Source organism: Rattus norvegicus, chromosome 20 (genome assembly GCF_036323735.1).
Source record: "Rattus norvegicus strain BN/NHsdMcwi chromosome 20, GRCr8, whole genome shotgun sequence".
Taxonomy (NCBI): domain Eukaryota; kingdom Metazoa; phylum Chordata; class Mammalia; order Rodentia; family Muridae; genus Rattus; species Rattus norvegicus.
In genome coordinates, this window is record NC_086038.1 from 45108075 (window position 1) to 45133726 (window position 25652).

The following is a 25652-nucleotide window of genomic DNA, read 5'->3' on the forward strand; positions in this document are numbered from 1 at the left end:
CTTTAATTGGCTCAGAAAATCCATGTCTTGCATTGCTCTTAGTGTGTGTGAACAGCATAGTTATTCTTGCTCCCCTAATAACCTCTCAAAAATGGAATCAATCACACTTCTGTTTTGCATGGCACGAGTAAATAACTGTTCAAAACACTGAGTCCTCTGTACTCTTTTAAAAATAAGAGCAGGGGTTGGGGATTTAGCTCAGTGGTAGAGCGCTTGCCTAGGAAGCGCAAGGCCCTGGGTTCGGTCCCCAGCTCCGGAAAAAAAAAAAAAAAGAGCAAAAAATTATTTAGGACATACATTATAAACACACCAAAACCAACTGATTAAAGGTATTTCAATGAAATGAGCCTGGGTCCAGGGGAGGCTGGAGAAAAAGCAGTAACACAGAACAGTGTGCTAACACAGAGCAGTGGACTAACACAGCGGCTCTTGCAGTGAGAGCATCAGAAGGATGTGGTGTCTTCATAAGGACCCTCCAGCACCAAGTCTCTTGATGGCTAACTCCATCTACCTCAGCTCCAGGGAGGGAAGACCTTGTACCATACATCTAGGGTGACAGAGCTGAGGGAAGAGAGCAAGGGGCATGTACAACGGCCAGCAGCCTCACCACAGAAGCCTGGTCTGATGGCCTAAAGTAGACATGGTGGGAGATTACCACACTGAATGCAACTATTACGTAGGTGACCTCTGGGACAGAGAACTATCCCTTAAGTAAAAAGTGCTGATCAACAAGAGAAGAAAGTAACGTGCATAGGAGTAACAGTTCCTCTTTGGGTGCTTGTTCCTTTTAAAGCTGTAATTCCTACATTGGGGGTTGAGCTCAAAGCATTGTCTCGCAAACACAGGCATTGGATTTGGATCCCAGCCGCAAAATATGGGCTCACACACAAAACACACACACACACACACACACACACACACACACACACACACACACACAAGAACTAAATCTGTAATTTACCACCTACAATTATGAAATCCTAGACTCAGATGGCTGGTGTTGGAAAGCTAGCTCAGCATCTGAGAGCACACTGCAGAGAGAGGACCTGGGCTCAGGCCCAGCACCCACAGCAACAGAGTTTGAAACCAGCCTGAAATTCTGGTTAAAACTAACAAATAAGACAATGGCTATTTATATGACATTAATTATCCTTTTTTAATCCAAAATCGAAATATGGACAAATAATCTGATTTTATTTAACATTAGTCCCTAAGGCCGGGTATGGTAGTATATGCCTTTAATCCAAGAACTCAGGAAGCAGAGGCAGGAGGGTCTCTGAGAGTTAAAGGCCAGGTTGGTCTATACAGTTTCAAGACAGCAAGAACTAAATTGAGAGACTCTCTCTCAAAGAACAAACTATACTATAAAACTATTAAAAAAAAACTATAAAACTAAGTAAATCAAATTACCAGTTCCAACCTCTTCCATAATGAACAATTCTATAGAAAGATATAAGACATAATACTCGTATGACTAAAGGCTGTATCATTTATTCATTCCTACAAGACAGCTTTGGTTAGAGCGAGTTTACTATTGCTGTCACTAATAACCAATCACTGACACACATGAGTCACTAATAACCAATCACTGACACACATGAAGTCACTAATAACCAATCAGTGACACACATGAGTCACTAATAACCAATCACTGACAAACATGAAGCCTTCCCAGTGCTGTCATTAGAGATCCCACAGGAAGTTCAATAAACATAAAAACTAAATAAACAAACATAAGAACTACTAAACCAAATAAAAAGTTTTCGCCTATTAAAAACCATTGCCTGGGGCTGTGGGCGACTGGTGGGGTAGGCTGCTGTGGAACTAGGCCCAAAAGCTTGCTCTAGTCTAGGCAGGAAGGAAAGAAACGCCATGTGACCTGTGAACGGCTTAACGAGGCCTTAATACTTATCTATGCAGAAAACTTGGTATTGAGCGGCTTTCTACTTTTGTTTTCTTTTTTCCTTTCTTCTTTTGAGACAGTTTCACTATATAACCCTGGCTGGCCTGAAGCTCACTAATAGACCAGGTTGGCCTCCAACTCGTGGCATATCTGCCTCAGTCTCTGGAGTGCTGAGATGGCCCAAGCCACACCCTTGCCATAGTTTTCCGTTTTTAATTTTTTTTCAAACTTTATTTTTAAGTGTATGGGTGTTTTCTCTGTCTGTATGTCTGTGCGCTGTGTGCATGCAGTGCCTGGGGAGGCCAGATAACTGGGACTGGACTTAGGATGGCTGTGAACAGCCATGTAGGTGCTAAGAAAGCAACTCTGGTCCTCTGTAAGAGTGACAAGTGCTCTTAACCTCTGAGCCTTCACATCCCTCCAGCCCCTAGAGTTTTCTGTTTTTATAAGGTCTAAGGGAATTGAGTTTAGATCCCATCTATGTACGCAACAGAAATAGATTTTCAGCTTTCAGAACTGCTGTAGAACGTGTCTTGGGAGAAGGTAGAGTACTAGCTGGGATGTGACCACCTTAGAACATTTCCCTAACTTCTGAGGGGAATGGAAAGGAGGCAGGGTCTCATGATATAGCCATGAATTTGCAATGTAGACCATGCTCACCTGAATTTCTGACATAGATAGGCTACCCTCAAACTCAAACTAGCCTGCTTCTGCCTGAGTAGTGGGGTTGATGGTGTAAACTACCAGGCTTGATCCATTTCCCTGACAGCATTCGTTTAACCATTTATCTCTTGCTTGGATGTAACTAAGGCAGGCCTTGACAGTTTTTACTAATTTGCTGTTGCTGCCGCAGTGCTGGAGGTGGAGCGGAGTGCCAGGACCTTCCACAAGCTGGGCAAACACTACAGGGCAGGCCCAGCCCCATTAACTAATTTTAAACTCCACTTTGTGATTCTCAAGTCAGGAGACTCTAGTAAGAATATATCAAAATTCCAGAGATGCTCGAAAGTTGTATCCAGTATTGACACTTTGTAATTACTAAAAACAAAATAAGAACCCTAATTGTTCTCACAACCCAGCTAAAAATGAAGCCTGCAGAGCTTTGCCTGGTGATGGAGAGCCTCGGGGCTCGCTCTTCTGAGCACTGAAGGGCTCACTCAGGGGAAAGTGAACTCCCTTTGAAGATGAGTACAGAGGCTTTGAAGACCGGGAGATTTGTATGTTTAGTACGAGGAATATAGAAGTTGGATGGAAACTCTGCTTTGCTCCACATACAGTATTTCAAATCAGTAGCTCACAAATGATGAGCTGAAAAAGACTGCAATGGTGAAATGAAAAGGACTTCTGACCTGAAGAGACGGCCATCACTGGTTCTGGTTTCTCTATGCAAGGTGAGGCATTCCCTTTGCCGTTACTGAAGATGACCGGGTGTAACCACCCACATTCAGCACTGTCTGGGTTCCCACTTCTCTCCATCACTGCAGGCTCTGACAGGCCATTCCCTAGGTAGTCTGCAGAATACTCAGGTGTACTAGAGATGGCCATCCTGAATGTCTGCCAAACAAAACATCCCCCAGAGTTCCTGCGTGGGTGGTAGCAGGTGAGGCAGGTGCCTAGAGCTTTGGTGAGCTGACTTTCCAGTTATTTTGGGGCTTAGTTTGTTTTTGTAGAGATTTGTTTGTTTAATTTGAATATGAAGTCAGTTTTCTGACTGAGCTATCATGACTTGAAGGGGAATTGTCTTCCAAAAATGACTTCACTTCTGGGGCTAAAGCAGAAGACACTATTGAGGGTCTAAATAAAATACAAGGAAATATGTAGAAAACAGTATTGAGGAGAAAGAGTGGGGTGCTTTACTTTATATGAATACAAAACTGTGTCCCTAGTTAAGAAATACTCCTCTAGAAAATATCATCCTGAGTGAGGTAACCCAATCACCAAAAAACACACATGCTGTGCACTCACTGATAAGTGGATATTAGCCCAGAAGCTCGAATTACCCAAGATACAATCCACAGACCACATGAAGCTCAAGAAGAAGGACGACCAAAGTGCAGATGCGTCACTCCTTCTTAAAAGGGGAAACAAAAATGTTCATAGGAGGACATATGGAAACAAAGTTGGAGCAGAGACTGAAGGAATGGCCATTCAGAGCCTGCTGTGCCTGGGTGTATAGCCCATATATATATAGCCACCAAAACTAGACAATATTGATGGAGCCAAGAAGTGCATGCTGACAGGAGCCTAATATAGCTGTCTCCTGAGAGGCACAGCCAGAGCAGGACAAATACAGAGGCAGATGCTCGTAGCCAACCATTGATTGAACTGAGAACAGGGTCCCCATTGGAAGAGTTAGAGAAAGGACTGAAGGAGTAGAAGGGGTTTGCAACCCCATAAGAACAACAATACCAACCAACCAGAGCTACCAGGGACTAAATCACTACCCAAAGACTATACATGGACTGACCCATGGCTCCAGCTGCATATGTAGCAGAGTATGTCCTTGTTGGGCACCAATGGGAGGAGAAGCTCTTGGTCCTGCCAAGACTGGACACCCCAGTGTAAGGAAATGTTGTGGGGGGAGAGGTAGGGAAGAGTGGATGGGGAGGGGAACACCCTTATAGCAGAAGGGGAGGGGGATGGGATAGGGGGCTTATCGCTGGGAAACTGGGAAAGGGAATAACATTTGTAATGTAAATAAAAAATCCAATAAAAAAGAAAAAGAAAATGAAAGACAAAATTAATCTCATGTACCCAGAGACTTCACAGTTGCTGGGTCTCCCAATATCTGTTCACTCTTTTGTGCTTTTTAAAAAACTATGTTCATTCATTTCTTCACTAAAGGTATATCTTTGGATACCTGTTTAAGAAGAAGAGGAGGAGGAAGAAGAGGAGGAGGAGAAGGAAGAAACTCCTAAGTTCAGCTTGGTAGACGTGAACACTGCTCTCCATCATGCTGCCCAACCCTAGCCTTTGCAAGCTGACACGTGACAAGGCTAGTCCAAAAAAATAAGGGACACGTGCAAAGTTCAGATATGAGAGAAACCAAGGCAGAAGGACCGTTTGACCAGGAGTTTGAGATCAGCCCCGACAACACCACAAGATCCTGCCTCAAAATAAATGAGAATTTAAAATAAGGCAACGCATGGGAAGTCTTCTCTTTATGACAAAGGACTGCACAAATTACCACTTAAATAAGCATGTATAACTCTGAAGTGCCTCTGCGCTCCAAGCACCGTGGCCCATGCCTTAATCCCACCACCCGGGAGGCAGAGGCAGACACAGCAAGACCTTGTCTCCAAAAAAAGAAAAAGAAAAATTGAATAATTAATTTAACTCCTCTCACAGATCGCTGATTAACTTAGAATATGATGAAATTGGGTTCTGTCCTTCACTGTAAGCTTAATTCATAACTTACTTTAATTTAGTCTCAAATCTCTAAAATGTCATGGCCCCCAATCCTCACAAGGGCTTAAAATGTGACCACCCTTGCAACTGTTCCAGTGTTGTGGTGTAAAGAATGAAAGGCGCTGAAATTCTACAGTGACTAACAACCAAACTGAGGAGAGGAGTGGTACACATAAACGGAGTGGGACAAAGGTAATGAATGTGACACACCTGGAACACAAGAACAAGAAAGGATAGGTGACTTAGGAGGGGATAGGGAGGCAAAGTTTAGAACAGAGACTGAAGGAACTTCCATTCAGAGCCTGCCCCACATGTGATCCATGCCACAAGACTAGATAAGATGGATGAAGCAAAGAAGTGCAGGCTGACAGGAGCCGGATGTAGATCGCTCCTGAGACACACAGCCAGAATACAGCAAATACAGAGGTGAATGCCAGCAGCAAACCACTGAACTGAGAATAGGACCCCCGTTGAAGGAATCAGAGAAAGAACTGGAAGAGCTTGAAGGGGTTCGAGACCCCATATGTACAACAATGCCAAGCAACCAGAGCTTCCAGGGACTAAGCCACTACCTAAAGACTATACATGGACTGACCCTGGACTCTGACCTCATAGGTAGCAATGAATATCCTAGTAAGGGCACCAGTGGAAGGGGAAGCCCTGGGTCCTTCCAAGGCTGGACCCCCAGTGAATGGGACTGTTAGGAGTAGGGCAGTAATGGGGGGAGGATGGGGAGGGGAACACACATATAGAAGGGAAGGGGGAAGGGCTAGGGGGATGTTGGCCTGGAAACCAGGAAAGGGAGTAACATTTGAAATGTAAATAAGAAATAACCAATTTAATAAAGGTGGAAAAGAAAAGAAAAGAAAAGAAAGAGAGAGAGAGAGAAAGAAAGAAAGAAAGAAAGAAACAAAGAAAGGAAGGAAGGAAGGAAGGAAGGAAGGAAGGAAGGAAGGAAGGAAGGAAGGAAGGATAGGTGAGCCAGCCATGGAGGCAGAAGCAGGTGGGTCTCAGCGTTTGAGACAAGACTGCTCTACATTGTGAAGCCAGCCAGGACTACACAGAAACTCTGCCTCAAAAGTATCAGGAGGAAAGAAAGGGAGGGAGGGAAGCAAAGAGTAGTGGGTCAGACAAGGGCCGTAATTTGCAGACCTCAGGAATCATGTATGTCTGGTATGTTCCAGCAAATAATATATACCACTCATGGCATTTAAGCAGCAAAACTTACACAACCTATGTGATTCTGGCAGTTGGGACTTAGGGTCTTACTACTGTGAACAGACACCATGACCAATGCAAGTCTTACAAAGGACAACATTTAACTGGGGCTGGCTTACAGGTTCAGAGGTTCAGTCCTTTATCATCAAAGTAGGAGCATGACAACATCCAGGCAGGCCTGGTGCAGGAGGAGCTGAGTTCTACATCTTCATCTGAAGGCTGCTAGCAGAATACTGACTTCAAGGCAGCTAGGAGGAGGGTCTTAAGCCCACACCCACAGTGACACACCTCCCCCAATAGGGACACACTTTTTAATAGCACCACTCCCTGGGCAGAGCATATACCGACACAAGGCCCAAAGTAATAAAGACATGAAACAAAGACACAGGCATGAAGGAGAAGGGGGTGAGGCCAATTTAAGAAGTAGGATGCAAATACAAATGGAAGGGGAGAAATGTATGACTTCTGGGTGTGTTAGTTAGGTTTTTGTGTCACTGTGACCAAACCCCTGAGAAGAACTTGAAGGAGGATTTCTTTGGGCTCATGGTATTGAGGTATGACCCACGGTAGAGTCTGGTAGAGCACAGCAGTTCACGGCACAGCAGCCAGGAAACAGAAGTAGCAATAGAGGAAGGAGTGAGGGCCAACAATCACCTTCAAGGCCACACCCTAGTGACCAGCTTACCCCATAGGACCCGCCTAACTTCACCTACCTCCCATTAATGCCATGATACCTATCGTGGATTAATCATTAACTATGTCAGAGCCCACGTGGCCTCTGGGAAAACATCACACCATGTATGTGTAACTTAAGGAACCCAAAGTACTCTATGAGAATCCAGGAAAGATGTGTGTCCACATAGGGGTTGGTGTGTCTGGTGAAGGGGAAAGGCTGCCTGGGCTGGCTAAAAGGCAAATCCACTCTAGCTGAGTACGATGTGCATTTAAACCCAAATGGAACTGTCCAGAAATTGTAAACATTCATCTTAACCCCAAGAAAGTAAGTGGAGCCACGAGGTTTATGAAGCACTGCATCCAGAGAAGGCCAAGTGCCTAGCTATAGAATTGACCTCATGAAACTGCAGTACAGGTTGAACAAGGATAAGTGTAAAGATGAAGCCAATCACATCAGAGCTCAGAGCTGACGCCGTGAGCAGTGGTAGAGCCTTTGCCTCGTATGTATACAGCCCTGGATTTCATCTCCAGCACTGACGTTACAAACACAAACGCGCAGAACACCATTTAGTCTAAACGGTATCTCAGAACTCCTGAAATAAGTCTGACATACCTTTAGTCGTGCTGACTTGGCAGTTAACATGGAAGGAAAGGAAAGAACCATGACGGACCATTTCTTCCTTTTACTGTGGTGACTCAGTACATAGCCCCTGCTGACCTTGAACTCGCCTTCTGGTCTACCTCCAAAGCACCAGGATTCTAGGTGGACACTACCAGGCCCAGCCCATACTCCTCCTTTATTTTCCAATTCTGTGAGTGGCTTTTGTGCTCTGTTGACTTACTAGTGAGTGGTTCAGATGAGTTGTTGGCACGAGTAAGCCTTCTTAGCTGTTCTATGTAGGAATCGTGGGCTGCTATCACAGTAATCGGTGTGGAGGAGCAGGAGCTGAGTCTCTCTATTACTAAAGTCATCTCAACCAAGCAGTTGCTACTTACTTCATTCAGGCAGCGGCTTTCCTTGCCAACTGAACCTCTTGAAGATAAAGGCATCAGGATTGACTCTGGCTTCCAGAGTCAAAACTTGACAGCCTAAATCTCCAGTAATTTAGGTGGGAAAAACCACATTGTAGTTCTAGGGCTTAAAAAACTAGCCCAAAGGAAGCCAAAAACTAGTTCCTCTCAGATCCTCTCTTGCCTTCCTGTCTCTCACTCACTCTCCATAACAGGCACTGTTACGACTTGAATTCTCTCCCCCTCAGTTCCCGGGTGGGTAATAATTAAAGTCTTTTTCCTCAGAGTCAGCCATTAAAGCTAAGAAATAATCCTCTAATACCCCCAGTACATACTGCACAGGTTCTGTGTAAGAGCTATCTGTAGAGGAATTCTTGGACCTACCTTGTTTGGGCCCTAACACTGCAAGGGAAGAATGGTGAAGGATCTGGCCAGACCGTCGCTGTAAGTTTCCCTTTCACTCTGCTATGTACCCTTCTTCACGAGTACTTGTTGACCAACACAGTTGGCCAAGCTTCATCAATCCTATGACTGAAAATTAACATTGGATGGCAGTCTGGAGGCTTCCATATCACATGCAACTCTAACCAGATAATTGTGCTTTTCTCTGGGGAATCTGTGCACTGCCAGTTCAAGTCAGTGAAAGGGAAGGTCTAGGCTTTATAGTAGGTATCGACATAAAGGTAAACATGAAAACTTGGGAGTTTGACACTGGCTTGAACTTCAGCAGCTAGAGAGGGTAATGAGGTAACACGACATGCTCCCACCTCTAAATGCTACCCAATTCCTGCTCACTGGTATAGCTGTCTAAAGAATATACTTTTACCATAAAGGGAAAGTGGTGTAACAGTAAAGCTTGTGGAAAGAGAGCCTCTCTTCCCACACCTTTTTAACAGGCAATTAAAAATAAAATAAAAAATAAAACAAACAACAACAACAAAAAAAACCCTCATGTTAACTTGCATTTTAAACAGTCTGGAGAAGTATATTGTGTGGTGTTTCCCAGTCTTAAACACGGACCTCCTCCACTTTCAAGAAAGGCCATTAAAGAGCATATTTGGGGCCGTGGACCTGGCTCAGTAAAAGCATTTGCTGCTCAAGGCTGAGCACTGGAGCCTGTGTAAAAGCTGAAAGTGAGGGGTTGGGGATTTAGCTCAGAGGTAGAGTGCTTGCCTAGCAAGCACAAGGCCCTGGGTTCAGAGTCCCCAGCTCCAAAAAAAAAAAAAAAAAACAGCACCCAGCACTGTCCTCCTACCTCCACAGACAGAGCGTGGCATGGGTACACCCTCACACACCAACATGCACGCGTACACACACGCATTCACAAAAATATTTTTAAGGCTGGAGAGATGGCTCAGTGGTTAAGAGCACCGACTGCTCTTCCAGAGGTCCTGAGTTCAAATCCCAGCAACCACGTGGTGGCTCACAACCATCTGTCATGGGATCCAATGCCCTCTTCTGGTGTGTCTGAAGACAGCCACAGTGTACTTATACATAATAAATAAATAAATCTTTTTAAAAAATATTTTTGAAAAAGAACATATTAGGGAAATTGTTGAAAAAAGTAGAGTCTTTGGCTCAAAAAAGACGGTAATTTCTTCAAAAGATTAGCATTAATGCTAACCTAAATATGAATTCTAAAAATATACCTGCTTTTAATAGATATTTTTTGATAACAAACACGTCATTAGAATATTTGTCTTTCCCCAAGGAGAAAACAGCAGGTAAGATGAACACCCTCGCATGAGCCCCAAGACTGCCCTGACACAGAATGAGGAGACAGAGAACTCTAGACTTAGCAGTTCCACGGTTTTCCAGGCTCCAGCAGTTGAAAGCAATCTATGGATTCTGGCAGAAGCCAATGCTCCAGTTAACTGTGGTACGCATTTTCCTTCCCAAAGAACCTGACTCCCTTCCACTCAGGCAAAAAAAGCGTGAGCTTGGAACAGGTAAAACCGAAGTGAAAGGGACAACTCAAGGGCTCTTACTCCTTCTAACCTACCTGGACTACCTCTGCCATGGTTGTGTCACCAGCACGTGGGCACGTGGTGGAGGCTGGTTGGTGCCCTACTCTATGCCTTATCGACTTTACTGACCAATTCGGAGTGCAGCTAGTATCCCCATCCCAAAGCCTCAGTTTCGCAGAGACTTCATAACCAGAAAGGCAGGCTGTCAGTTCTTTCCCAGTTCCCACCGCTGGCTTAAATTCCCTTGGACTTTCAGACTTTTAGAACGAGATTAAGGATCTTTATCGCACAAATGTCTCAGGGGAGAATTCTTTCTCTGGAACACTCATTTGTATTTCAGCAGGCCCTACACTGAGAATAGCTGGCATTGTTTCCTCCTGCCACTACTTCCAAACAGTAAACATGGTGGTACATGGTGGTACATACTTATAATGCCAGAAGTCGAGACAAAGACGGCCCGGTCTACATAGTGATTTTAAGCTAACCAAGACTTCAAAGTGAGACCCTGTCTCCAAAGAAAGAGAGGGAGCAGGGAGATGTACTGGCAAGGGGGGTGGGGGGACCAAAATGCTGTGGAACTCCCTTATAACTCAGTGGAAGTAATCTCAGCATTTATTTTTTCTAAGATGTAATTACTTATTTACATTATGTAGATGAATACATTGTAGCTGTCTTCAAACATTACAGATGGTTGTGAGCCACTGTGAGGTTGCTGGGAATTGAACTCAGGACCTCTGGAAGAGCAGCCAGTGCTCTTAACCACTGAGCCACCTCTTCCAGTCCCAGCATTTACTATTAAATTTAGCCCTTTATTACTAACAAATCTAGCCCTTTCTTGAAAATTCTGAAATAGATCATACATTATGTGGAGTTAACGTGGGTATTCTGGAAGCAGAGGCAGAAACCATCCAGGGCTATACAGTAAGATCTTTTTCAAAAAAAAACAAATGAACTAACAAAACACTCTTAAGGAGAAGAACCACAAGGAAATCTCCTTTTAGCACTGCCAGGGAGAGCTGCCTTGCATGGTACACTCTAACCAGAATTTTGCATAAATGCCATTTTAAAAACTGACTTCTCAGATGGTCAATGGAGGTGCATACCTTTATTCCCAGCACTCGAGGCAGAGGCAGGTGAATCTCTGAGTTCAAGACCAGCCTGTTCTACAAAGTGAGTTCCAGGACAGCCAGGGCTACACAGAGAAACCCTGTCTCAAAAAAAGATAAAAACAAAACAAAACAAAAAAGTGGACTTCTCTGTGGAGGTCTCTACATTTCAAAATCTTTTTTTTTTTTTTTTTTCCGGAGCTGGGGACCGAACCCAGGGCCTTGCGCTTCCTAGGTAAGCGCTCTACCACTGAGCTAAATCCCCAGCCCCAAAATCTTTTGACAAGACATAAGATCAATAATTTCTGCTTGTCCTTGAACTCACAGGCATTATTTACCGGTTGCAAAGAAAAATGAATTTTTTGGACAGGATCTCTTATAGACTATGGAGACCTCAAGCTTGCTTCAAAAGGAAAGGTCATATGACCTTGAACTCCTGCTCCTGCCTCTCCTTCAGAGTACTGGGACTTCGGGCACATGCCACCGTAGGATTATGGAGTGCTGGGCTACACAGTAAGTAAGGGCTGCTCTAGGTAATTACTGCTCTACTGAGGGAGCTAAATCCCTAGCCTTTCAGACGTTCAACGCCAGAAGCATTGTAGGGACAAAAAATTATCAGATTGGTCGAATCTTATCTAGTGCAGTTAAAGGCCTAATCCCTTAAGTCAGACAAACCTGAGGTTTAAATCTTGCTCACAGCTGAAATTCAGGTGAGCCCATATCTGCAAAGAAAGCCTATGTCATGGAATTGCCTGAAGTTGGAAATTACCTAGACACAGAAGTATCAAGAATTATGCAAAGTAACGTTCACTTGCTATTGGGTCTTCATATCTGTCCTGCAGTTAAAACCAACACTGTGGCCAGCCCTTTGATCTGCCCAACACAGCAACCTCAACAGCCACTTAAGGAACAGAAATTCCTCATTAAATATGATACAACATCACTCCCAGGGAAAGAGAGTATACAGCAATACTAGACGCATAAGTTTTGGAGTATTTTGTTTTTAATTTGGAATGCAACCTAAATGTCTACTAAGAGAGAGTGCATAAAGTACAATATTATTCATATGATGAAAAAAATCACTTTAAAGGTAGGGAACTGGTGCAGCCCTCAAGCACCATATCCAAGGCCCTGGCTTCCAACCCTAACACTGAAGAAAGAAAGAAATGAAAGAGAGAGTGATTTTTCTCCACACAGCCTTAACCTTCCAATTCGTAATTGCGATCCTGTTTCTTTTCTTTATGTGCACAACAAAAATCTAAACAGCATACTCGAAAAACAGAAACTAAAGGGTGGGGGGGGGGGAGTGCTATGGTAGTAGATGACTTTAGTCCCATCACAGGAAGTAAAAGCAAGAGGATCTCTGTGAGTTTGAGGACAGCCGGGCCTACATATTGAGTTCTAGGCCAGCCAGAACTACATAGTGAGACCCCGCTGTTATTTTAAAAGACTATTGCCCAGTAAGGTGCAGAATGTTCTTATAATCCCGACTGAGCCAAGAGGATCTTGAGTTCAAGGCCAGGCTGAGCAGACAGAAACACAGCTGGGAAAGAAACACAGAAATTATTGATCTTGTGAAGTTTCCCAAAAGGCAGTGGTAGCCCGATTTAGCAATGGGAATCACTCAATCTCCAAGTCAGGTGACTCACTCTGTCTTTATTCTGTTCCTCACTAAGATACTTCCTATCCCTGACTTTCCATTTTCTCACCCAAACAGAGCTGACAACATCTGCCTTGCAGTGTGAGATGAAATAATGGGGAAAATGTCATTATGCCCACCGTCCTAGACTTAACTTTTGCATAATCAGTCAGGAAGCGTTTGACGAAAATGCAGAGTCTGCACCTTTTGCCTAAGGTAGAAAAAACGTCAACATAAAAGGTCCAACCCCTTATCTTCCTCTTACCATCTCACGTGGCTGCCTCCTTTGCTGTCTAAATATAGTAGAGCGTGCAGAGAGACGACCGATTACCACTTTTAATAGGCTGCCTTTGGGACTCCCTGTGACCTTGGGATCCACTTTCCCACTTTGCCAATCTCCCGCGCTGGGCTGCGTTCCCATCCACCAAAACACACCTATCCTTCTGCAGCATGGCAGGCCGATCACCACGCCACGGTGGCGGTCACAAAACAGACTGTAAAAATGGTAATGCAGTGTTGTTGGTGCTGGAACGTTCCGTTTACTTCCCACCAGTAAAAGTACTGTGGATTCTTGGCGCCCACTCTGCAGAAAGGAGGAGTCCAAAGCCTCGGACAGGAACAACTCTGCAACTTACTTCCAAAAGCACGGTCCCTGCCTTTGGGTTCCATGCAAAAAGAAACTGGCAGAGGGGAACCCCAAGCTGTAGGCTGCAAATGAGATGAGTCGACCCACAGCTCACACCCTCCCAGCACAAGAGGACGCACCAAACTCCCATTTCCCACCCAGCATATTCCCCCCTCCCCCCGGCCCGCCGCAACGTCCCACCTGCCTTGAAGGCCATGTTGTCATCGTCCTTGGCCCCGAAGGTCTCCAGCATGGACACGAAGAGCACCCCGTAGGCGTTCTGGATGCCAAACACAGACCCATTGCACCACATGGCCGCCAGCATCACCAGCCAGCCCCAGCCGCCCTCGGGGGGCTCGGGGGGCTCCTGGTTGCCCGTTGACCTCGTCAGCTCCACCTCCACTTTCTCTACGGACCCGTCGGAGACATCCGACGGTCCCGGGACGGGCAGCGGAGCGTCATCCGAGGGCGCGGGCCCCGGCGGCTGCGCCTCGTTCGTCTCCCGCTCGGCGGCGGCGGGCTCCTCCTGGGACGGCACCATAGCCCGAGGTGGCCCCGTCGGGCGCCGAGAGAGCTCGCGGGCGCAAGGTCCGGGGTGGCTCGCGGAGCCTGGGACAGCCGCGCAGACCGAGAAGGGAGGCTGAGGCGAGGACTGTGGAGCCACCGGCCGACGAGCGGCGCACACCGTAGACACCGCCTAAGGCGGTGAGAGGACTTGACACACCGGCTGCCCCTCGCGCCTGATTGAGCCGGCCCTCAGCTGCGGCCTCTTAAAAGCGCCCCTCCCGCCCTCCTGCACCGCCTAGGGGCGTGGCCAGCGGAGGCCTTACACCCTGAGCCCACAGGTGATTGGGCGTTGGCAAGCGGAGGCTCCGCCCCATGGGAGGGGAGCAAGGATCGCCCCCGCGCGCGCGCCTTCAGGCGCGCGGCCAAATTAGCTACCCGGTGTCTGTGTCCAGGCATAATGTGACCTCCTCTCAGCATTAGCTTAATACGTTCTGGCGAGCGTCTCCTACATGTGGGCTGCGAAGGTGATCGATCAGGTGGGGCTGCCCTGCGTCCTTACCCTCACCGGAACGGAGAGTCACAATTGATACCGTCTAGATTTAATGTTTGTTGTCCCTTTTGTGCTAATTATAATATAGAAGATTCCTTATGCCACATACCCACTTAAAAGGCAATTCAAGAATCAGGGGCCTTGTTTAATTACTCCAATTCCGTAAATACACAGTTCGTTTTGAATACTTGGCACACTGAAGATGCTCACTTTGGAAAACAGACTGGGATTCTAAATTTTTCAACTAACAAATATTTTTGACAGGCGGCTATAAAGCAATACTTTTCAACTGCACAAGTAGTCCTCACACTGAACAAAGAACTAGCACTTATATTCAATTTCTCTGGCCCCTGAGGCATGGTATGCCGATGTATCTTCTTAATTTCTCAGATATTCAGATTACTCACTCCAAACAAAGTCAAAATATGACAGTGTGGTGGGTTACACAGTAATTGTAATTATCATATTTTTGCTTCTCTCTGTCCTAAACTAGTAAGTAAAAACAGTCCAGAAACAGAAAATGGAGTTCAGTGGGGTTCAAATACTGGGACATTAGCCAGGAGGGTGTTAGCACACACCTTTTATCCCCACACTCAGGAGGCAGAGACAGGTGGATCTCTGAGTTCTAAGCCAGCCAGTCTGTTCTACAGAGTGACTTCCAAGACAGTCAAAGCTACACAGAGAGACCCTGTCTTGAAACCAACTACCCCCATAATCCCCACCACCACCACCACCATCACCACCAAAAAAGGATAGTACCTGCAGGAAATAAGTTTGAGCTAAGCTCCAGATTAGCCACAGGTTTCGTGGGCAAGGACAAGCAAAGAGCATTTCAGCCAAAGAAAAAGAGAAGAAACCAAAGAAAGAGGGGTATTCCAGAGGAATGACCTGGGAATATAGGTCAAAGTGGGTGCTTTAGAGATTAAGTTAAAATGGCACAATATCTTGGATACATAATATCCTTCAAAGGCTTGCCTTGGTGTCTGGTAACTCTTTTTTAAAAAAGAAGAAGAAAGAAAGAAAGCATTTAAATGGGGGCTGGCTTACAGTTTCAGAAGTTTAGTCCATTATCATCAGGGTAGGGAGTTGTGATGGTTTTCATATGCTTGGCCCAGGGATGGCACGATTAGGAGGGGTGGCCTTGTTGGTGTAGGTGTGTCACTGTGGGCATGAGCTATAAGACCCTCATCCTAGCTGCCTGGAAACCAGTATTCTGCTAGCAGAATGAAGATCTGCTTCAGATGAAGATGTAGAACTCTCAGTTCCTCTTGCACCATGCCTGCCGGGATGCTGCCGTGTTCCTGCCTTGATGATATAGAACTGAATCTCTAAACCTGTAAGCCAGCCTCAATTAAATGTCATCCTTATAAGAGTTGCCTTGGTCATGGGGTGTTCACACAGTAAAACCCTAACTAAGAAGGCATCTCTTCATAGCAATGAAACCCAAACTAAGACACAGGGGATCAAACACCTTCTGATATGTGTAGGCAAAACACTCATATATGAATAAAATAAACTAAATATCTAAATAAGAAATTTAAAAACAAATTACTAAATTGAATATACAAAGTTCTGAACCGCTGAATATGTGGCCATGAGATTCCAATTATGCTACATGTACAGTTTCTAGCTATGTCACAAAATACAGGCTGGTTTGACGCCGTCTTAATGACCATTTGAAATCAACCAGCAAGCGTGTAGCTTTGAGCTACTTCAGTGGCTACAGAGAAGTTTCTAAAACAACCTTACTGAGATGCACTCTACAAATCATAAGATCGGAATAGCAATATAATGATGACTCTTTAGGAGTGCTCATGAACATCTGTAGTTTAATATCATTCACCCAGAGAGACACGCACAAACACACTACCTAAAAGCCTTCTAGCGAACAAGTTGGCCAAGGGTGGTGGTGCGCAACCTTTGACCCCAGTACTTTGGAAGAAAAGGCAGACAGATCCCTGTGAATTCAAGATTAGCCTGGTCTATATAGTGAGTGCCAGATCAGCAAGAGCTAGAGCTATGTAGAGAGATCCTATCTTAAAATGTATTAATTATTAATTAATTAAAGTGTGCATGAGGCTGGAGGCACAGCTTAGTTGGACATCACCGAGTGTGTGAAGCCCAGTGTTCAATCTCCAGCACCATGAGACAAAAAGTTCTTGAAAAAAACCAGAACCAGTGCACAACAGAATGGCTGAAATGTAGGGTTTGTGCTTTGCTTGTATGAAGCCCTGGGTTCAAGCAAAACAAAACAAAACAGGAAAAAGGCTGGGGATATAGCGTATTGCTTAGAATATGTGAGTCCCTAGGTTCAACGGTCGCATTGGGAAAAAAAAAGTTCATCATTAAGAAAAAGAGAAAAAGGGGGGTGGGGATTTAGCTCAGTGGTAGAGTGCTTACCTAGGAAGCACAAGGCCCTGGGTTCGATCCCCAGCTCCGAAAAAAAAAAAAAAAAAGAACCAAAGAAAAAGAGAAAAAGGAGGAAGCAGAGTTCTTAAACATTGGTTTGCACAAATAATAAATGTGGTATTTTTGTGCAAAAAAAATATGTCTTTACTTCAGAAGCAAGACTAAACGAAGTCTGATTTCTACTTTCTTGATCTCTTTCCACAGTCCCCTCATCCTGCCAATCTTCCAGCATCCCTCCCTCAGCTTCCAAAGTCCAAACCAGAATTTGGAGGCCCCTCCTTCACATACCTCTTTGCTGCCTTCCCCAAATACAATCCTGTCCATTTCTGGCTCTAGAAGACAATTTAACTAACTCTCCATTCTCCATTCTCCATTCTAGAAGATGGTTCCCCAATGAGTTCTTCCTCTCGTGGACCATCATGCTCTTCTAAGTAGCCTTGCTGCTTGCGAACTGAGCCTACATCAATTGATCCTCATCCTGTAACTCCTCCAACCCTTCTCCACTCTGGAGGCTCACGGCTCACTTCAGGCCCTGTATGAGCATCTCCAAGCCTTCTCGAAGACTTGTTTCTAAATTGACCCCATGCTATGGTTTGGGCGTGTCTCCCAAAGTTTATAGGTTATCAACACCGTCCTTTATCAAGAGCACAGAGAGGACCTTTAAGAGGCGATTAGATCGTAATGGCTCAGCCCTAACCAGTGGACTCATGCTGATGTGGGAGAAGATTCCTGATAACAGGATGACTCACGCCCTCCCCTCCCCATCTCCTAGGTGATGCAAGGATGAACATGTGCTATCTTGTGCTTTTGTCCTCTGACATGGGATGAAATGTCAAGAATACTCACGGTAGATGCTGGCTTCTCACGCGTGCTTTTCTTGGCTCCCAAATCTATAAATAAATTTCTGTCCTTTACAACTTAATATACTTTTAGAGCAGTAGGAAAGCATTAGGCTCCCTCCTTTTTCTCTTTTTCCAAAGGAGTAAACTTCCAATGTGAGGGTTGAACATAGGGCCTCACATTTCTAAGCCCCAGCCCTTTTTATTTTGAAGCAAGGTCTTGGTCAGTGTCTTAGTCACTTTTCTATTGCTGTGGGAAGATCTATGATCACTGCAGCTCTTATAAAGGAAAATGTTTAAGTTGAGCTGGCTTACCGTCTTAGAGGTTTAGCCCACCGTCAATAGCAGGGATCATGGAAGTGTGAAGGCAGACATAGTGCCGGAGAATTAGCTGAAAGATCTACATCTGGATCTCTAGGCAGTAGGAAGAGAGAGACACTGGACCTGGCATGAGTTTCTGAAACCCCAAAGACAACCACCCATGACACACTTCCTCCCAACAAGGCCACACCTACCCCAACTAAGCCACACCTCCTAATCCCTCTCAAATAGTGTCACTCCCTGTGACTACATATTTAAATCTATGCACCTATGGGGGCCAGTCTCATCTTAAACTACCTTGAACTTTCAGCTCTTTTGACTCAGACTCCCCAAGTAGTTGACGTGGTTTATGCCACCAAACCTGACCTACGTAATGAAATCTTTATCTTGGATGTTCAACTTTAAAATGGGATTCATTACTCTGAAGACTTCGTGGATCCTTTCTTCCAGGCTCCCATACTTTGTGGATAGAAACCTTCTGTTAGTAGAATGGTATTCAGTCCCCTTAACAAGACCAGAAAATTTTCAAATAGTTACATTTCGAAAACTTTCAAAGTGTAGTTCCGCAACAATTACGTGATCACACAAACTGAATGGAATTCAAGAATAACTTGGAGAACCTCACCTTTGAGCTGGAAATGTAGTTCAGTGGTGCCATGAATGTCTAGCACGTGCCAGGCTCTGGATTCTATGCCCAGTACTAAAAACAAAATTAATACTAGGCATGGTAGCACAGGCTTTTAAGCCCAGCACTTGGGAGACAGAGGCAGGCAGATCTCTGGGAGTTTAAGACCAGTCTTACTTAGTAACATGAAAGACCCTGTCTCAAACAAAACAGGGGTTGGGGGTATGTATAAAGATAATTTGTACATATGTATATGACACCAAAGACAATCCATATTTTATGGAATATTCTTAATGGTTTTCAACATGATTTTGGTTTTGGTTTTGTTTTGTTGAGACAGGATCACACTATGTAGTCCTGGATGGCCTGGAACTCACTATGTAGAGCAGGGTAGTATCAAACCGTAGAGATCTGCCTGCCTCTGTCTTCCAAGTGCTGTAACCAAAGTGCACACTACACAGAGCAGAGGCATTTGTTTTATAGTTTACAAAAGTGACCCGATCTCGTTATAGCGGAAAACATAAAAAAGCAACAGAGGTAAACTGTTTATTACAGAACCACTCTGGTGTCCTCATTTGATCTTCTTAAAAAATATGTGTATTCGTGAGAAATACAGCAGCCGTCAATAACCTAGTAATACACATCCCCTGTAAAACAGTATAGCGTTGATTCTTGGTTCCAAATGACAACTGCCGCATTCAGGTTAATAGGAGAAATCTGAAGATGCCGGATGTGTTGAGATCGTGGCTCAGTTTGCAGAGCTTTCATATCAAGCATAAAACCCTGGCTCAATCCCCCGCACAGCACAAAGGGTGATAGTTGTGGGAAATGGGGAAATGCCTGTTATCCCTGCACTTGGAATGTAGAGTTCAAAGTCATCCTCAGGTACACCCAAAGTTCAAGGCCAGCCCGGGACACATGAGACCCTGTTAGGGGTGAGAGCCATGGAGTTGAGGATGTTGAACATGGTGGTAAATGCAATCTCAGCAGTTGAAGGCAGAGGTAGAGGGATCAAGAGTGGGAGACCAGCCTGGGCTACATTGGAAGATCGTCTCCAAAAACAAATGATGAGGGTGGCCAGGGGCAGCTGGAACCATTGACTAGGAGCTCCTAGTTAAGATGGCTGCAGGCTATCTTCAAAGGTCCTTTTTCTTAAATCTCTAATCAGGAAGCACAGCTATTTACCAATCACCACCAAATACGGGCACTGTAAACCATCAAGGCTACTGAGTTTCCTCACAGTCTTCTTTTCTGTGCATATTTCCTTTTTATTTGCTTTTTTTCCCAAATGAGGTCTCATGGAGATCAAGATGGCCTCAAACTCAAGATGTTGCTGAGGATAACCTTGAACCTGGGCCTCCTGCCTGCTGAGTGTGGAGACTAAGAATGCACTACCATGCTCAGCTTTCTGTGCATTTTAAAACTAAAGCTGGATCCTACTTCTACAGACTCAATTGCATGCCCACACACCACAAACTCACATGTTAAAAATCCTTCCCTAGTACCTTAGACTGTGAAAGTATCTGAAGGGAAGGACTTTGAAGAGTTAAGTTAAAATGAGGTTCTTGAGATAGGCCATAGTACAGTAAGACCGATGTCCGTATAAATAGAAGTAATTATGGAATATAGGGACAGACCAGGTAGCGCCATGACAATGAGAGTGTCTCCAGAGGTTGGACTGAGGAGGGAAGACGTTGTGTATAGCCTTTGCTACCCCACCTAAGTTCCTGGAATGGACCACACTACCAGCCCCCACCCAGCGAATATTGAATCCACAGATGAAAAACATAGGCACACACAGATGTTCAATTTCACCTTGTCTTTTTGGCACAATTGCTGGGTACTACTCTTTCCCGCTTGGAGAAGCATGCCTTTATCAACACTCTTAGCTCCACACCTGCCCTCTACTTTCTCAGTTACATCTAGTCCCAGCTAAGTATCCCCAACTTCCTGCCAGTAGGAGTGGCCTGTGGCTACTACATCTGAGATCTCACATCAAGGTTGGTCTTACCTTTTCTCCCTCACATGCATGGTAAACTCTCCCTCCTCTCTCTCCTACGTCTCTCTTGCCTGGAGGGACCTGGAAGTCCCACCTATTCCTTCCTCTTAACCATTGGCCCATGGCTTCTTTACTGATAGATCAAGGACCAATTGGAGAACAGGACCTTAACATCAAATCCACCCTTCAGGAAGATGCACACGGACTGTGGGCAGCACCATCTCATGGGCCGGCACCTCTGAATAAACAGCGTTAGAAGAGAAAGCAATCTAAGTGTACTCTTCTTCCAGGCCAGTGAAGGTACAAAGAGTACTACACACTCAGGGAGTGGCACTATTAGAAGGTATGGCCTTGTTGGAGGAAGTGTGGAGTCACTGTGGGAGTGGGCTTTGGAGATCTTCCTCCTAGCTGCCTGAGATCCCCAGTCTGTTCCTGGCTTCCTTCAGATGTAGAACTCTCAGCTCCTCCTGCACCATGCCTGCCTGGACACTGCCATGCTCCCACCTTGATGATAATGGACTGAACCTCTGAACCTGTAAGCCAACCCCAATTAAATGTTGTCCTTTATAAGACTTGCCTTGGTCATGGTATCTGTTAAAAGCAGTAAAACCCTAACTGAGACACACACTCACACCTCTTGAGCTCTGCCATGCCTTCCACTCCATGATGGATCATAGGCACTCAAACTGTGAGCCAAATGGACCTCTGTTGCCCTTAAGTTGCTTCTTGTAAGTTAGACGTAACAAGTAGGAAGTGACAAAGCTACTAGCACTGGGGAGGCAGAGGAAGTGGATCTTGAGTTTGAAGCCAGCCTGGGCTGCAGAGTGAGGTTCAGAACCTCCAGGGTTACACGGGGAAGCCCTGTCTTGAAGAAAGGAAAGGAGGAAGAGGAAGAAGAGGAGGAGGAGGAGGAAGAAGAGGAAGAGGGAAGGAAAGAAAGAAATTTTATAACATGTTCACTAACAATAGTAGTTTTGTGTTCTTAGCTCATTTCATAATTTCTTATGTTACTAAATAGTCTTCAAAACACTGTGGTAGGGTTAGAATGAGCTCAGTAACAGAAAGCTTCCCTGGTATGTGCAAGGCCCTGGATTTAGTCCTTAGCCCACCAGAGTTTTTTTCCTTTTTTCCCTCAGAAGCATTCTGCTTTGGACTCCAATTTAATCACGGTCCTAAATATAAATTACTTCTTATGAGTACTATTACAACAGCTGTCCTTCCAAATCTTTTCCTTTCTGATAATCTTTTAGGGCAATGTTCCAGATACGAGAATGCTAATAAGTAGAAAAATGTATAAATATTTTGTGTAAGGTTTTGCTTTTCTGCTTGAGTCTTTTTTTTTTTTCTGTTACGCATTTGAATATTTTAGGTGCTGGTGCTCTAACGTCACACCCTAGGCCTACAAATGAGCTTCTTAAAAGAAAAATCTGCTTCTGCAAGTGTGTGCAGAGAGAGAGAGAGAGAGAGAGAGAGAGAGAGAGAGAGAGAGAGAGAGCGCTTTTTGGAGTGAGCTCTCACTGTCCACCTTAGTCTGTAACAGTACCTCTCTGCCTTCTGCAACTTTGCTATGTATTCCAAGCTGGCTGGCCTGTGAGCTTCTGGGTAATTCTGAGTGCTGGGATCACAGACCTGTGCATTAGCTTCTGGTTTGTTTTTTTTTTTTAATGCAGATTCTGGGGGATCCAAATTCAGGTCATCTGGCTTACACAGAACCACTTCACTCTGCAAACCATCTCTCCCAACACTCTTCTGAAAAGTTGTTCAGAATGTTAGCACAGCATTATTTATTTTGAGGAGTGGGGCAAGCCATGGAGTGCATGTGGCAGCCACAAAACAACTGAAGGGATTGATTCTCTCCACCAGGTGGGTCTGAGGATTCAAACTCAGATCCTCAGGTTTAGCAGGAACTGTCTACTCGATGAGCTGCCTTGCCTCTCTACTCTCCAAATTATCTTCTCTGTGGTCCTTCTCTATATTCTCCAACAGAAAAACCATTTTGTTTTGGGTTTTTTGTTATATCATCATGCCACGTCATGGGGTCTTCTTGATTCTGACTCCCGAATGCTAAAGCTGCAGGCATGGCCTTGGAGAAACCGATGTGTTTTTAATGTGTTTCTTTGTTAGAGACAGGCTCTGAATAGCCAGGCTAGCCTTGGACTCTCCATGTAACACCAAAAATTAACCTAAACTTCTGATCCTCCTGTCTGTACCTCTGGAGTAATATAGGGGTGAGGTACGCATCCAGTTTATTGGGTACTGGAGACCAACTAAACCCAGAGCTGCGTTCATGCCAGACAGGCCTGCCATCAAGCAAGATACACTGCCCTCCCAGCTGTCCTTTAATTGACTGGTAAATACACCAGACCTTAGGCTTGCAGTCTTCTTTGATGGTGACAGAACAGGTCTGGCTGGAGTCTCCCTTAACAGGCTCCAGTGACTGCTTAGGTAACACAAACACCCCGGGGACATTCTGGTCCCTATATAGTAGCCGGAAGTGTAGAATGATTTCCAAGGCCTCAGCAGCTGCCACCATCACAGCAACCTCAGAGGTGGCCTTAGTGAGGGTTTGGCAGCCTCGATGGGCTCTCTCCGAGACTGCTTGTACTTGTACGACCTCTGAACGAGATCCAACAGTTCCTTGCTGAGGTGGGCTCGGTAAGGGGGCAGGCCTTTGGATTTATCTCTGCTCAGCCGCGGGCTCCGTCCACAAGAGTATTGGATGTCAGAGAAGAAGCTGAAATGCTACCAGAAATAGGAGCAGCAGAAATAGGAGCAAAAATCCTGTAGAAATTGAAGTTTTCAGTGATGTCTAAGACTATTTATGGGCTGGAAAGATGGCTCAGTGGTTAAGACCACTGGCCACTCATCCAGAGGTCATGAGTTCAAGTCCCAGCAACCACATGGTGGCTCCCGACCACCTGTAATGGGATCCGATGCCCTCTCCTGGTGTGTCTGAAGACAGCTACGGTGTAGTCATATAAATAAAATAAATCTTTTTTTTTTTAAAAAAAAAAAGACTATTTATATTCACGTGAGTCCTTTTGTATCTTGTTAAGGTTGTCGCCAGGTGTTTGGGGCTCATGTTGTTTTTGATCTCTGTCCCGTTGTGTGCTTTGGAGAGATGAGTTTAGGTTTTTCCTATGATCCGTGATGTTTTATGTGGTTATAGGATCCCATCATGGGATTATCTTTTCGATACATCTGAAAAAAATTAAAGTACAGTGCTTTGATTGTGATCAAGTGATTAGAAAACTACTCTGATGTTGCCAGCAAAGTCTAGTTTACAAAACGGAGATATTAACACAGACCTTCAACAGCTCTCTTTGAAAATCGACTTAAGTTTAAATTGTATCCAAAATATTGTATCACTCATTTAGATTCTAAGGTTTAGATAGAACCGTGAGCACACATTTACCCATTTTTATATTTGTTTGTTTGGTTTTGTTGTCGTTGTTGGCGTGTGTGTGTGTGTGTGTGTGTGTGTGTGTGTGTGTCTGTGTGTGTGTGTGTGTGTCTGTGTGTATGTGTGTCTGTGTGTATGTGTGTCTCTGTGTGTGTGTCTGTGTGTGTGTCTGTGTGTGTGTCTGTGTGTGTGTGTCTGTGTCTGTGTGTCTGTGTGTCTGTGTGTGTGTGTCTGTGTGTCTGTGTGTGTGTCTGTATGTGTGTGTGTCTGTGTGTCTGTGTGTGTGTCTGTATGTGTGTGTGTCTGTGTGTGTGTCTGTGTGTGTGTGTCTGTGTGTGTGTCTGTGTGTGTGTCTGTGTGTGTGTGTCTGTGTGTGTGTGTCTGTGTGTGTGTGTCTGTGTGTCTGTGTGTGTGTCTGTGTGTCTGTGTGTGTGTCTGTGTGTGTGTGTCTGTGTGTGTGTGTGTCTGTGTGTGTGTCTGTGTGTGTGTGTCTGTGTGTGTGTCTGTGTGTGTGTCTGTGTGTGTGTGTCTGTGTGTGTGTGTCTGTGTGTGTGTCTGTGTGTGTGTCTGTGTGTGTGTGTCTGTGTGTCTGTGTGTGTGTCTGTGTGTGTGTCTGTGTGTATGTCTGTGTGTGTGTGTGTCTGTGTGTATGTCTGTGTGTGTGTGTGTCTGTGTGTCTGTGTGTGTGTGTCTGTGTGTCTGTGTGTGTGTGTCTGTGTGTCTGTGTGTGTGTGTCTGTGTGTCTGTGTGTGTGTGTCTGTGTGTGTGTGTCTGTGTCCGTGCGCATCCGTGCGCATTCGCCCACACACACACACCTTCACTCAGGAGTGTTCATACACGTCTGTGTGAGAGGCCTGAGAAGATGTCTTCTTCAATCCTGCTCCACTTTAGTTACTGAGTTGAGGTGTCTCCCTGAAGCCAGAGCTTGACGGTTCCAAGAGTATAGCTGGTCAGTTTGCCCTGGGGATCCCTGATTCTTCCTGAGGTTATAGGTGGTTGCCATGTCTCCTGGTTTTACATGCAGTGTAGGGATCCGAACACCAGGATTCAAACATCTGCCCTGCAGAGGTTTTAGGTTTTATCTGTTGAACCACAGTCCCTCAGGCCTGCTTTACACACACACACACACACACACACACACACACACACACCCCGCCTGGCTTCCCACCAACCCTGTTTTACAACCCCCCCAGCCTGGCTCCCCCCCCAGCCCTGCTTTACCACCCCCCAGCCTGGCTCTCCTCCCCCACCCCTACTTTACCACCCCCCAGCCTGGCTCCCCAACCCCCAGCCCTGTTTTACAACCCCCCCAGTCTGGCTTCCCCCCCAGCCCTGTTCTACAGCCCGCCAGGCCTGCTTTACACTTCTAGTAGAAATAGCATCAAGACTCCCTTTATTCTAATCCAACAGCTTCCACCAGTGACTTATGTCTGTAAATACTTTGATT

General features: G+C 45.2%; 1 protein-coding gene across 4 annotated transcripts in view; it reads right to left on the reverse strand.

Annotated features, from left to right (window-relative positions):
- Slc16a10 (solute carrier family 16 member 10) overlaps positions 1-14318 on the reverse strand; it is a 108164-nt gene extending 93846 nt beyond the window's left edge. Inside the window, exon 1 of one of the 4 annotated variants that reach the window (XM_039098394.2) lies at positions 13754-14318. In XM_039098394.2, the coding sequence (XP_038954322.1) occupies positions 13754-14093 (340 nt within the window). In that variant the 5' untranslated portion in view covers positions 14094-14318. 4 annotated transcript variants of the gene reach the window in all.
- Positions 14319-25652: the final 11334 nt, after the last annotated feature.